This window comes from Sus scrofa, chromosome 12, assembly GCF_000003025.6.
Source record: "Sus scrofa isolate TJ Tabasco breed Duroc chromosome 12, Sscrofa11.1, whole genome shotgun sequence".
Lineage (NCBI taxonomy): Eukaryota > Metazoa > Chordata > Mammalia > Artiodactyla > Suidae > Sus > Sus scrofa.
The window spans coordinates 26893706-26906649 of record NC_010454.4 but is presented as its reverse complement, the minus strand read 5'-3'; the positions used below and the strand labels follow the sequence as shown (position 1 = coordinate 26906649).

The 12944-nt window shown below is 58.7% G+C and overlaps 1 protein-coding gene across 21 annotated transcripts in view; it reads right to left on the bottom strand.

Moving 5' to 3' along the window:
• Nucleotides 1-12944, bottom strand: part of CACNA1G (calcium voltage-gated channel subunit alpha1 G) — a 73712-nt gene that overhangs the window by 5695 nt on the left and 55073 nt on the right. For 5 of the 21 annotated variants that reach the window (XM_021067187.1, XM_021067188.1, XM_021067171.1 and 2 more), the window contains 8 exons: nucleotides 6316-6467; nucleotides 5476-5585; nucleotides 4066-4199; nucleotides 3691-3761; nucleotides 3479-3557; nucleotides 3264-3385; nucleotides 2588-2941; nucleotides 1765-1908 (listed from right to left, as the gene is read on the bottom strand). In XM_021067187.1, the coding sequence (XP_020922846.1) occupies nucleotides 1765-1908; nucleotides 2588-2941; nucleotides 3264-3385; nucleotides 3479-3557; nucleotides 3691-3761; nucleotides 4066-4199; nucleotides 5476-5585; nucleotides 6316-6467 (1166 nt within the window). Of the gene's footprint in view, nucleotides 1-1764; nucleotides 1909-2587; nucleotides 2942-3263; nucleotides 3386-3478; nucleotides 3558-3690; nucleotides 3762-4065; nucleotides 4200-5475; nucleotides 5586-6315; nucleotides 6468-11686; nucleotides 11741-12944 lie in introns of those variants that run through there. The other 16 variants (XM_021067178.1, XM_021067177.1, XM_021067180.1 and 13 more) reach the window with 6 other exon arrangements.

Sequence of the window (12944 nt, the reverse complement as noted above, 5' to 3'; positions counted from 1 at the left end):
AAAAAAAAAAAAAAAATGAAGAAAGGCCAGCAAAGCGCCTCTCTGCTCCCAGCACAGACAGAGCAGCGTGGGGGGCGCTGGGGACAAAGCTGCCAACCTGACAAGTGCTTTCTGCCTATTCTTTCTGCTTGCAAAAAAGCCTGGCAGGACTTGGCCTGCCCCCAGATTCAGGCATCTCCCCTCCCAGGTCCTCCCCCGCCTATCCTCTCCTGCTGAGGTTCTGGGAGAGGCTCTCCTCCCGCTGGCCTGAATTGGCTACACTCTGGTGGGCCACCGCACCATCTGGCTGGCTCACCTGGGATCGGCAGGCAGGCTTCTATGCCTGCAGGACCCTGGGGGAGAGTGGGGCCACGCCTCCCAGATGAGCTGACTGCCAGGTCACCTTCTGAACACATGCTCTTCTCCCCCAGCACCTTTCCCCATGAGCTTCCTTCAGGATGGGAGGCCTCGGGAAGGGACGCGCTCTGCACTGACCATTCTAAGGTCATTGCCGGGTTCAGATCCTCATAGCCTATCTGAGACTGAATCCCGACAAGGGGTCAGGAACCACAGAGGCAAGGTTCCTTCCGATTTGAGGATCACTGTCCATTTCTTTGCATCAGGCCACAGGTGTCCCAGGGGCCGGGAGCCTGCTTGCCTGCCCCAGCAGCCATCAGGGCCCACAGAATGCTAGGCTTTCTACCTCCAGCTGACACCTGTCTCTGTGCTTCCACCCTGGGCTTTGTTGTTGCTGTTGTCTTTTTAGGGCCGCACCTGTGGAGGTTCTCATGCTAGGGGTCTAATCGGAGCTGTAGCTGTCGGCCTACACCTCAGCCACAGCAATGACAGATCCGAGCCAAGTCTGCAACCTACAGCACAGCTCATGGCAATGCTGGATCCTTAACCCACTGAGCAAGGCCAGGGATTGAACTTGCAACCTCATGGTTCCTAGTCAGATTCGTTTCCGCTATACCACGACAGGAACTCCAACCCTGGGCTTTCTTGCAGTCCCTGACCTAGGGGACGTGTTGGTGGGGTGCACCTCCAGGTGGAGGGCATCAAAGGCAGCCAGACAGGTGCCAAGGGTAGAAGGAAGAGGATGCCAGAAAGCAGAGGACCATGCTGAGATGCTGTGGAAGGGGCAGAGCTTGGGGAGGAGCCAAGTCCTATTGCAGATCCAAGTCCCCAGAAGCCCCTCCCAGCTGGAAGCCTCGCATCCCCTCTCAGGACCAGGTCAGAAGCCACTGGCTACTGACAGCACTCGTCAATGCCCAGTGGGTTCCATAGATTAAAAAAAACACCAAACAGAGGACTGGGGGGAGGGCCTTGGACATGGAGAAGAAGCAGCCCACGGCCTAAGATGTGTCCCTCAGTGGGTGTCCTGGCCACCTGCTCTCTCCCCCAAAGCCCCTCTCCCCTGGCTCTGGCATCTCACTTCCTGAACCCCTAAGGTCCATTGACAACCATCTTCAGCTCCATCCTCCTTTTCCCTTCCAGGTTCTTGCTCGCAGTTGCCCTCTCCAACCTCCCCCCCTCCATCTAGCCTCCCTCGGAAGGGCAACCTCAGCATCCTTATCTTCCAACTCCGAGTTCCTGAGGTTGATCTCAGCCAGAAGAACCCCTGGCTGCCTCCTGCCAAGCCCAAAGCGCCACTGAGGCCCCGAGGCTGTTCTTTCCCCAGATACCCAGTGGGCAGGAAACACCCCCGCTTCCCCAGAAGCATGGCACAGCATGGCACAGCCCAGCACAGTCAGGGGAAGGGGCACAGCACGGGGACACAGTAACCTGTGGGTCGGAGCCGCCCGGGCTGCGGGCGGGAGGGAAGGCAGAGGGCCGGCCCCCTGGGCCTGCCAGCTCGTCCATCAGCTTCAGCTCCCCGTCCAGGGAGCCCTGGATCATCAGGGATATGGTGTCAAACAGCTGTCTGTCCTGGGGAGGACGCGCCCATAAGGGGAGCCAGAGAGTCAGGGGAGCAGGGGTCAGGGGAGCAGTGACGGGGACGTGTCGTGGCAGGGGATCGAGAAGAGGCACAGAGAGAGAAAGAGGTCACACGCGTGCGTGCCCCCGCCGACACCCACAGAACAACAAAGACACAGAGAACGAGAGCGGATGGGGAAGATGGGGAAGGGAGGTGTGGGCAGAGGAAGGAAACGTGGGAGACGGAAGATGAGAAGAGCCCACAGGGAGAGAGGGAGGAGGAAAAAGAAGATCGCGGCCAAGGACCGAGAGATGGAATTAGGCAGGTGGAAGGGCAGGGAAGGAAAGGGGTTTGGCAACATCGGGCAAGGGTAAGAAAGAAACAGAAAGGAAACAGAAAACAGCCTTGAACCTAAGAGCCAGGAAAGGCGCGTCCAGGCCAGGCTGGAGGCACCGGGACGGATGTGCCAGCGGCTTGTTGGCCCCGTGCCTCGAGTGTGGGCAGCCGTCTCTGGGGACAGGCAGGGGCCTGCTCGCTCCTCTGCATCCAGGCAGGAGGGTCAGAACGATTCAGGAGACCTGAGGTCTGCTTGCTGCCCGCTCCCTGTACGTGACCCACCACTGAGCACCCATGCCACCCGTCTCCATCCCATACCCTCTCCAGGGGGTGTTTGTGGGGAGGGTTGCTTACCATGGGGTGCTCCAGGGAGAAGTGGGAGGCTGCTCCGGCACGGGCCGCGGCCTCCGGGGCCCCAGGCTTGGGGCTGCCGGGACTGTCGGGACCGTCGACCCCAGGCCAGAGGAAGGGGCTGCCCAGCGGTGAGGGGGGCTGGGGGCTGAGGGTCTTCATCTCCAGCTCCAGCTCAGCCTCCAGCTCGGCCTCCTCCTTGGCCTCCTTGTTGCTCTCCTCCAGGTGCTTCATCAGCACGGCAATCACCACGTTGACCAGCACAAACTGGGCTGTCAGCACGAAGGACACGAAGTAGATCGGGGAGATGACAGTGTTGTAGCAGGTGGACTCCTGGTCGCAGTCCCGGAGGGTGTCCTGGGGAGGCGGGTTAGAGGGGTGAGGCCGGGAGGGCAGGGGACAGACAGAGCCGGCCCCGGGGAAATCAGGGCCACCCGGGGCCATGGGGCTTGGCAGCGGGAGAAGGAAGGGCAGGAGGAGGGCGTTACAGTGTCCTGGGGGCAGAAGAGCATGTGGGGGGGGTAGTTCCAGAGTGTTCCGGTATGGGGTAGGGACGGTCACACGCTTTGATTCACATGCAACTTGTCCTGAACTAAGACGGGGGTCGGGGGGCGGGGGCTGTCTCCTTTGGGACAGAGCCAGCCCTGGGAGGGACCTCGCTGCCGCCACGGGCTCTCACCTTCATGATGCCGTTCCAGTTGTCACCTGTGGATACTCGGAAGAGGGTTAAGAAAGCCATGCCAAAGTTCCGGAAGGTGGCATGCCGGCCCAGGCCCTCGCAGGGGTGTGTCTCGTCACACTCTGGAGGAGGAGGGAAGGGGAGAGGGGCCCGAGTTAGTCCGGGGCCCCTGGGTCTGCAGCCCTGGCTCCTCCGCCCTCCCTACCCCAACTCACCCAGGTCTCCAAAGAGCTCCACGCCCAGAGCTGCAAAGATGAAAAACAACAACATGAAGAGAAGTCCCAGGTTCCCCACCTGGAAAAGAGGAAAAGAAATGGAAAAGGTGCCACTGGATCTCCTGGCCAGCTTCCCTGAGCCCCCGCCCCTGGGGAGAGCACCCTCTCCTCCCCGAGAGGACCCTTCCCACCCACCCTCGCCTCCCAGCTACCTGGGGCAGGGCCTGCATCACTGTGTCCAGCAGCGCCCGCATGCCCACAGCCATCTTCAGCAGCTTTAGCACTGCAGAACAGGACAATGTCGTGAGCTGGCCCCTCTGGGTCCCGGGTCACACAGCAGGTGGAGCGGGGCCAGAGCCGGGGCTGGGGCTGGTGGGATGGCCAGCCCCAGCCAGCCAGGCTGCCGTGGCTTCACCCCCTCCCCCGGCCCAGCCCCCAGCCTTCCCCTTTGGCAGAGGCTGGAAGAAAGGCCCACGGGAATCCACACCCACCTGGTCCCTAGCCAGGCAGAGCTGACCCCTGCTCTCTCCCCCGGGGCAGGTCCCCCTCGGAGGGTGGCTGGGGTAGGCAGGCAGCCAGGCACTGACCTCGGGCAATACGCAGCACCCTCATGATGCGGATGATGGTGGGGTTGATGGGCAGGGAGGCGTTGACCTCGATCTCCTCCAGCGTGATGCCCATGATGGACAGCAGCACGATGGCCAGGTCCAGCTGGTTCCACCTGAAAGCCCAGGACACAGCTCCCTGAGGGGGGCACGGCAGAGGAGGGGGCAGCTGTGACAACACAAGTGGCACGTTCTCAGCCACAGAAAAGAGGGTGGAGGAGTTCCCGTCGTGGCGCAGTGGTTAACGAATCCGACTAGGAACCATGAGGTTGCAGGTTCGATCCCTGGCCTTGCTCAGTGGGTTAAAGATCTGGCGTTGCTGTGAGCTGTGGTGTAGGTCGCAGACGCAGCTCAGATCCTGTGTTGCTGTGACTGTGGCGTAGGCCAGCGGCTACGGCTCTGATTGGACCCCTAGCCTGGGAACCTCCATATGCCATGGGAGCAGCCCAAGAAATGGCAAAAAGACAAAAAAAAAAAAAAAAAAAGAAAAAGAAAAAGAAAAAAGAAAAGACGGTGAAGGTCAGCCGGTCCAGCCTTCCCATCCTGCAAAGAAGGTGTGGCTTATCTATGGTCACACAACCAGCGGGGGAGCACAGGTGGGGCTAGGACTTTAGCTCAAGGGCCTCGGCTTTTTGTTTTCATTTATTTGCTTTTCAATCGAGCACTCACGTGGTATTTTCTCTGTGCCAGCACTATTTGAAAGACTTTTCAGATAGGAACTCACAGTCTTCACAACTCTATGATGTAAATACAGTTATTTCCCGTTTTTTTTTTTGTTGTTTGGTTTTTTTTTTTTTAGGGTCACACCCGCGGCACATGGAGGTTCCCAGGCTAGGGGTCTCATCGGAGCCATAGCTGCTGGCCTATGCTAGAATGACAGCAATGCAGCATTCGAGCTGCATCTGTGACCTACACAGCTCACGGCAACACCAGATCCTTAACCCACTGAGCGAGGCCAGGGATAGAACTTGCATCATCATGGTTCCTAGTCAGATCTGTTTCCACTGCGCCACAATGAGAACTCCTATTTCCCATTTTATGGATGAGGAAACTGAGGCACAGAGAGATTAAGTAACTTACCCAGGATTGTCAGCTTCTAAGTGGTGGAGCCAGGATTCAAAACTGGTCCAGGCAGTCTGGCTCCAGGCTAGGCCTTACTGCTTTCCAGCTGTCAGTGTCCCCAGGCCCTGTCTGGCCAAGATCCCTTCCTCCCCTTCCATTTCCCAGGTCCTGGATACGCCCCCAGCCCCCACCCCACCATCAGCCCTGGGTGGGTCTCAGAAGCTGAACCTTGGGACTCAAGAAAGATCTTCAGGCCCTAGATCCTTCCGGGAGCTCCCAGGAGACATGGCGTTTCTCCCGATCCTTGGCTCCCCTTCCCCTCTCTGTTACCTGTCTTGGAAGAACCGTCGGAAGCCAAAGGCCACCAGTTTGAAAACTGACTCCAAGACAAAGATGACAGTGAAGATGTAGTTGCAGATCTTCAGAGCCTCATCCAGGATCTGGCAGGGATGGGGGCAAGATGCAGTCCTTAAGGCCTAGGGCTGATGCCTGCCCTGACCCCTCGCAACACCTCCCAGATTTGGGAGACATAGGGAGAGTCTATGGGGACTTTTCCTCCCTGCGCCCGCCGTGATGGGCGACACGTGGCCGCCACTCTAGGATACTGTTGGGTTCTCATTTACATGCAGGATCCAGACATCGTGTTAAAGGATCTCTCTCCTTTGGAGATGGTGAGATCATGAGAGAATGTGCTGGAAGGCACAGAATGCTAGAACTGGAAGGGGCCTTTCACATTACCAATTCAATGTCCCCATTTTACAGATGGAAAAACTGAGGCTCGAAGAGCAGCCGACGGAGGCTGACTTGGTGAGTGGCAAGATCACAGGTGAGCTTTGCAACTGGACGTTCACTAGAATCTAAACTCCAGAAGGGCAGGCGACAGTCTGCCCTCTTTTACCCTCAAAGGTCCAGAGCCCAACACTGAGTAGGCACTCCATGAATATCTGCTGGGTGGAGAAACCAGGTCCTCCACTTCCTAGCTGTGTGACCTTGGTCAAGTCAGCTAACCTCTCTGAGCCTCAGTGTTCTCACCTGTAAAACCAAGAGGAGACCCACCCCCAGAGGTGGACGCCCTGTAGGGTGCCCAGCGCTCCCCTGAGGGGTCCCGGCTCAGGTCGGGTTCGCCTCGTGGCTGGAGGTGGGACCAGATGGCCAGTCACCTGCTCCTACCTGGGGCTGCTGGTAGTGCTCCATGGCCATGGTGACCACGTTCAGCCCAATGACACCGGTGATGAAGAGATCCAGGTAGTGGCTGGTACACAGGTGGTGGACGAGGAGCCGGAAGCGGGGGTAGTCCGAGTAGTAGGGTTTGCACTGGGCTTCTGGTGGGGGGGCAGTAGGGGAACACAGCAGCCATCGGGCCCTGCCCCTGTGCTCCTCCACCCACATTCCCCCCACCCCCACCCCCCAGCCGCCAGCCTCTACTGCCAGAGCTGAAACATTCCAGCGTCATCAGCATCCTCGCCCTCCGCACGCCGCCCTTTCGGGGAGGGGGGCAGCTCTCTTGGTGTCTCCCCTCCAAGCATTTGTTCTACTGGCTGCAGTTGGTTGCAGAGGGGGTCAGGACATGCAGAGCTCCCCACCCACATTAGACGCCAGGTGAGCGCCCTCCCCGAGGCAGCCTCCCAAATCCACCAGCCCCTCGGTGACACCCTCGACCCGGTGTTCTGCAGCGAGGCCAGATCAATAGATGAAAACAACGGGTCTCATTGGGCTCAGCGGAAGCTCCATCAATGGAGAGGGGAAGGTTCTTGCTCCCTCACCGAGCTCAGCCTCTGGCGGGGAGCAAAGATTACACAGAGCTGGGATTTGGAGATAAAACCGGAGATTGGAAATTGGACATCTTCTTGGCTGGCTGCACTGACCGGCTCAGAGGGCCTCCGGGGGGTGGGCAGGGCCTGGGCCTCCTGAACCCTCGCGTGGGGGAGGGCAGAGGGGAGGCCGCAGGGCTCTGCACCAGCCCCGCCAGGAGGACTCACCCAGTTTCTAATGAGGCAGTGCCCAGCCTGCTCCCGGGCCAGGGCAGCTTCACCTGCAGGCTGGGCTGGAAGCACTGTCTGAGATCTGTCAGAGGCATATTTCTCTTGTAATTAGTGAACCACTTTGTTATGAAAATCACAGTGACAGAAGGTTGACCTACTATGCAGGCAGAACGAATCTGGGAGCAGACGATTTCAAGGGGCCCCTCCTCCGGGTGTGAGGAAAGGCCAGGCCAAGTTGGGGATACATGTCATCCGAGGTGCTTGACAGATTGGGCCCCCAGCAGCCACAAAGAAAGAAGAGGCTCCCCACGGGGAGGCTTGGGGTAGCCTCAGGTCCCAGACAGCTCTTCCCCCTCAGGAAGTCTAGGGCGGAAGCCAGCCAGCCAGGGCTGCAGCCTCTGAGGCCCATGCCAGGGGCGGCAGGAAGCTTTGGGCTCAGGCCAGCTCGGCTCTAACTCTCCTCTCCCATGCAGGATCATTTAACAGAGAGGTAAACTGAGGCAGGGAGCGGCCTGGGGTGGGCCCCCACCAAAGGCCGGAGGAAGAAGAGTACCCAAGAAGCTCTATGTTCAGCCTCACCAGATGCCACGCTCCAGCATCAGCCCTGAGGTCTGGATAACCAAGTGACACAAAGTCCCCGGGGTTCTGGGGCACCAAAGGGTGCCTTAGGCCATATTTTTGTTTCCAGAGACGGGCCAGCCAACCGTGACTCTGTTTGCTCAGGCGGCCCTCCCGGCCCCCAGGAGGACAGGGGTGGAGAGGCCAGGGACCGGGGACAACGTGACGCCACGGGTCATCCACACGGCGATGCGATCTTGGAGGGTGGACCGGGTGAGCTGGCCTCTTGCTTCCTTCCTTGAGTACCCACAAGAACCAGAGGGCGCTAGTCGCCCAGCGTTGCCTTAGCAGCCGGAACTCTTTCTCTGCATTAATCTCCATAAGTGCCGAGCACCCGATCCCATTATGCTAAAATATGAATGGAGAATTAACTAAAATGTTTGAATACAATTCGGTTAGAAGAAGCGGCTCCTTATTAGCCCCATTATTAGCTGAGACAATGCAGAGGAGAGGTTGGGATGAGTCTCCCCCACCTCCCCCGTCACCCCAGTCTGACTGTGTAGGCAGCCCCAGGCCACAGGGAGCTGCCACCGCCACCACCTCCCAGCCTTGCTCTAGGAGTCAGAGGAGCCGGTGGCCGGGGATTCAGCCAGCGACCCTCCTCCAAGAAGCCCAGAGGGTGGGACGACTCAGGCAGGGCATCCGTTCATAGCGACCGGTCCCAGGCCCTTGAGGTCTGAACAAATGTCCCTCTACCCTTGCCCCGATCCCAGACCAGCAGGTGCCAAGACTGCCTGAACTCCCCGCCCAAGTCCCTCACCAGCTGCCGGGTGGGTTTAGCGTTTGCCCAAAGGCTTTCAATGTTGGGCTCTGGGTGATGCCACCCCCTTGTTGCTCCTGGGACCTCAGTTCTACCGGCAAACATGTGAGCTCAGAGAAGAAAGTGAGACCCCCCTGGGAGGAGCCTGGGTGAGTCTGCTACTCCAAGAGCTCCAGCTATGACCCAGGAGGGGCTACGACCAGCAGTCACGGGCACGTTGGCAGCCCTAGCCCCCACCACTTTGCCTCCCACCAGTATGAGCTGCCTTGGGCAGAGAAAATTCCAGAGTCAGACAGTGGGGAGAAGGGCACCCCCAGGACTGCCCAGCCCCCAGATAGGGGCAGGAGCAGAGCAGAGGTGCAGGAGGGGGTGCGAGGCTGTGGGTGAGAGCTACAGGCACAGTTAGTGGGGATGGCTGGGAGCCCGAGGCAGAGGGTTTGCACAGGAGTGGCGGGAGTAGGAGGAAGGCAGGGGTCACTCCCAGGGACACAGGCCCCCACGACAGAGGCCACACCTTCAGCTGCTGTAGCTAGGGCTAATCAGTGGGTCTCGGTGGAAAGAGAGCGGATAAGTGGAGACAGAGGCCAAGGGGAGGGAAGCTGGTGCTGGAGGCTGAGTTATCACTTGGGGCTGAGCTGTTCCCCGGCAGCCCCATCTCTCCCTCCACCTGGAAACTGGGCCGGACCAGGTGTCTGGTCAGGCCCATTCCCCTGATGATCAAGGACTCTTCCCTTCTGCCTTTCCCTGGTCTGGTTGCTCCACTCCTGCGGGGGGCAGCACAGGGTGGGAGTGGTGCTAAAGGGCAGTATGGTGCATGTGCAGCCCCGGATTCCAGCAGCTCAGACGAGTGGATGTGACTACATCCCCATCACACTGCTGGGTAGACCACTGTGCCAGCCTCACCACCCCTGTGAGCTGATTGGAGATGCAGATGCTCAGATCCCACCCTGGACCACTCTGTGAGAATTTCTAAGGTGGGACTCAGGAATTTGTGTATTAATTTTTTTTGGGGGGTGGGGTGGGCTGTACCCATGGCAGGTAGAAATTCCCAGGCCAGGGACTGAATCTGCACGACCGCAGTGACCTGAGCCACAGCAGTGACAATGCCGGATCCTTAACTGCTAGGTCACCAGGGAACTCCAGGAAATGTGATATGTCCTCTGAGTGGTTCTTAGGCGCAGTGAAGTTTGAAAAGCTCTAGTATTGACCGCACAGCACATGGGGTTTGGGAAAGAGGGAAGGTAAGACACTATTATAACCAGTGAACATTACTGCCTGTGCCAACAGGAACATGGCAGAATGTCCCTGGGGGTGGGGTGGGGGGCAGAGTGAGAGTCCTGAGAGTGTTTAGCATTAAGTGGGTGTGTCAGGAGATGGTCTGGGGGCCGTGAGAATCGGCATGTGTGGATCCTTGGGGGAAGGCTCTGTGGGCCAGCCCCATGCCAGGGTGGTATGTTGGTGTGAGTGTGTATGTGGACTTTCACAGCCTAAAGAGCAGGTGAACCCATAAGGGAAAAGTGCAGCCCCCCCATTCCCTAACACATCAGGAATGCACAGTACAGCCTAAATGAGACGCAGGACCGGGACCACCCTGACACAAAGCAGGTGGAGCCTCCAGCGCTCCCCATCAAGGCCAAACATCATAGCTCAGCACCATGGGGATGGGAGACATCGACCCACCCAGGGCCTCAGGGATGACCTGTCAAATAAATAGCAGCCCAGGTAGCCCAGGACCCACAGGTAGCATCTGCTGGGGTCTGGCTCCTGGGGGATGCGGAAGAGCAGAGAAGAATACGGCCTGTGGTTCCCAGCCTGGAGTCCCATGTCCTCAGCAGCCCGAGGAGGCAGCCACGTGGGGGTCCTTCCGTTCTTTTCAATATTTCTATTTTTTTCTTTTCTTTTTTGTCTTTTTTTAGGGCCGCACCCGCAGCACATGGAGGTTCCCAGGCTCGGGGTTGAATCAGAGCTATAGCCACCGGCCTACACCACAGCCACAGCAAGGCTAGATCTGAGCAAACCTACACCACAGCTCACGGCAATGCCAGATCCTTAACCCACTGAGCAAGGCCAGGGGTCAAACCCACAACCTCATGGTTCCTAGTCAGATTCATTTCCGCTGCGCCACGACAGGAACGCCTCAATATTTCTAAAAGCTTAAAAGAAATCATACATATGCCTGTGCTAAGACCCCACAGACTAATTTAATGGCAAAATGGTCTTTCTTTGCTGTCATTCAGTGTGAAACCTTCTGCCGCTCAGAAGCTCTGATTAGCAATTAGATGTGCCTTTGATTAGTAAAAACGGTGACACAAAGTCTCAATTGAAGTGCTCTCGACTTCAAAGACAGTCTTTTAAAAATGTGGGGTCTGTTGGAGGAGAAGATAAGGGGAGCCCTTCGGGATTAATGGGTTGGGAACCACCGGGTGGAGACATCAGAGGGTGTAACATGGCCCCATCATCGGGTCACAGATTCTCCAAACCTCTGAACCTCTGTCTGGGGGCCGCGTTGGGAGAGCAGGGGCCGGAGGACCAGGGGAGGGCAGGCAGAACCAGGACAGCCTTCCCAGTGACACGGCTCTTGAAAAGAATGACCCAAGTCACCTCCAAATCTTTTGGGGGGAGAAGCTTGTGGCCAACTCAGGCCTTTGATTCCCAATTCCTGCTGTTTGTCGCGATGACGTGGCCACCGCGATTACTTGACTATTAATGAGTCTGTTCAATTATTCACTGTTACATTTTTAAAACAAATCCTTTCCCTCTCTGCTCGTCTCATCCTGCTCGCCTGGATCAAAGTCTCCCCTTCAGACACAAGGAGACAGGAGAGATTTGCAGCTCTAATCACCGAAGGGTGTGACCCGGGAAGAGGGCAGGAGTGGGAAGAGGCAGGGGCAGGGGGTGCTGGGGGCTTGGGCCCTGGAAGCCTGGCCAGACAAGGAGGGTCCATCCAGGGTAGTCGGATGGAGTCGGGGGGCTAAGGCCCTCACCTCCTGTCCAACTAGCACAGGCCTAGAGGATGCCAAGGAGCCCGGCATCCAGGGACCCTCACCCTGAGGGGACAGAACCAGTGAGCCATGGAGAGGGAGCAAAGAGGACGGCCCGCACGCATGAGGGGGGCCTGGAGGCAGGTGAGGCCTGACCACCCAGGCCCACACTCTGGAACCCATAACCCCAGACGCAGTACCTGGCGCCGCGCTGGCGGAGCTGCCGGAAGCAATTACATCGTCCAGCATTAGATCTAAAAGAACGAAACATGACATTGGTCACTGGCCAGACCAGGTGGGCTGGGCAGGGCCCCCTCAGCAGCTGGCTCCTCCTGGGCTCCGCCCCTCACTCTGCCTATAATAGGGTGGGGGGGGTCCTTGAGGAAGCTGAGCTAGTGGGGCTTGTCAGGGTCACAGGGGGGCAGGGAGTCGGAGGCATGGGGAGGGGCAGGAAGCCTGTGATCAGAACAGAGGGCCACTCCTACCAGCACTGTGGCCTCAGCAGCACCCGAGATGGCTGCAGACCCCAGAAGGGGAGCCAGCTGGTCAGGCAGGGCCACAAGGGCCTCCTGCCAACAAAGAGTTCCATCTGCAGGTGTCCTGCCAGGAAGGCAGACTGCAAGGAGGGGCAGGCGGAGCAGGGGTGGGAGTATGGTTGCTGGGGGCAGTGCACCTGCTCAGCCTCAGCCGTCCACTGGGAGCCAAGACGGGACCCCCACCCCAGAGCGGCTGTCCAGGGGCCAGGGATCCCGCACCGCTGGCCTGGAGCAGCGCCCCCTCTCACAGGAGCAGGAGCTCTGTCCCGCCCTCAGCCACCCCACATGCCCCCACACCCCTCCCCTCGCTCCAGGTGCCCTCACAGGGAACAGGAGATAGAGCCAGGGCTGCAGGGCACACGGCAGCCCCCGACCCGCTGGGGAGTACTCACATTTCAACAACCCAAAGGGAAAACTCAGAGCACCGCGCACCTCTTATCATCGGCGTAAGGAAGGCGGTTTATGAAAGGGTGGAGAGAGGAGGGGAAACCCGCAGACCAAACAGAGACAGACACACAAAGGCTCAGAGAAACCCACACATAAGTCACTTAGAGAGACGTGGGCAGTGACTGAGAGAGAGTCACACAGACTGTCGAGCACCAGACAGACAGGCAGGAGCCCAGAAGACGGGGATGGGAGCCAAGGGCAGACACACCTGGAGACGCACAGGGAAACAACGGGACCCACACGCCTATCAGCCCGGGTGGGTGTCCTCCCTGGAATCTGGGCGTCTTTCGCTCAGTCTCAGCCCACCCCTGGTGTCACAGCATGAGGAGGGACAGGGACGGGGGGTGGGGTGAGGGGTGCAATGACAAGAGATGTTGATCGCCGGTAAGGGGCTGAAAGGTCTAAGGCCGGAGTGTCATGAGCTTAGGTCTTGTGACCTCAGACCTTCCCTGAGCTGGGAGAGGTTTTTGGTTTT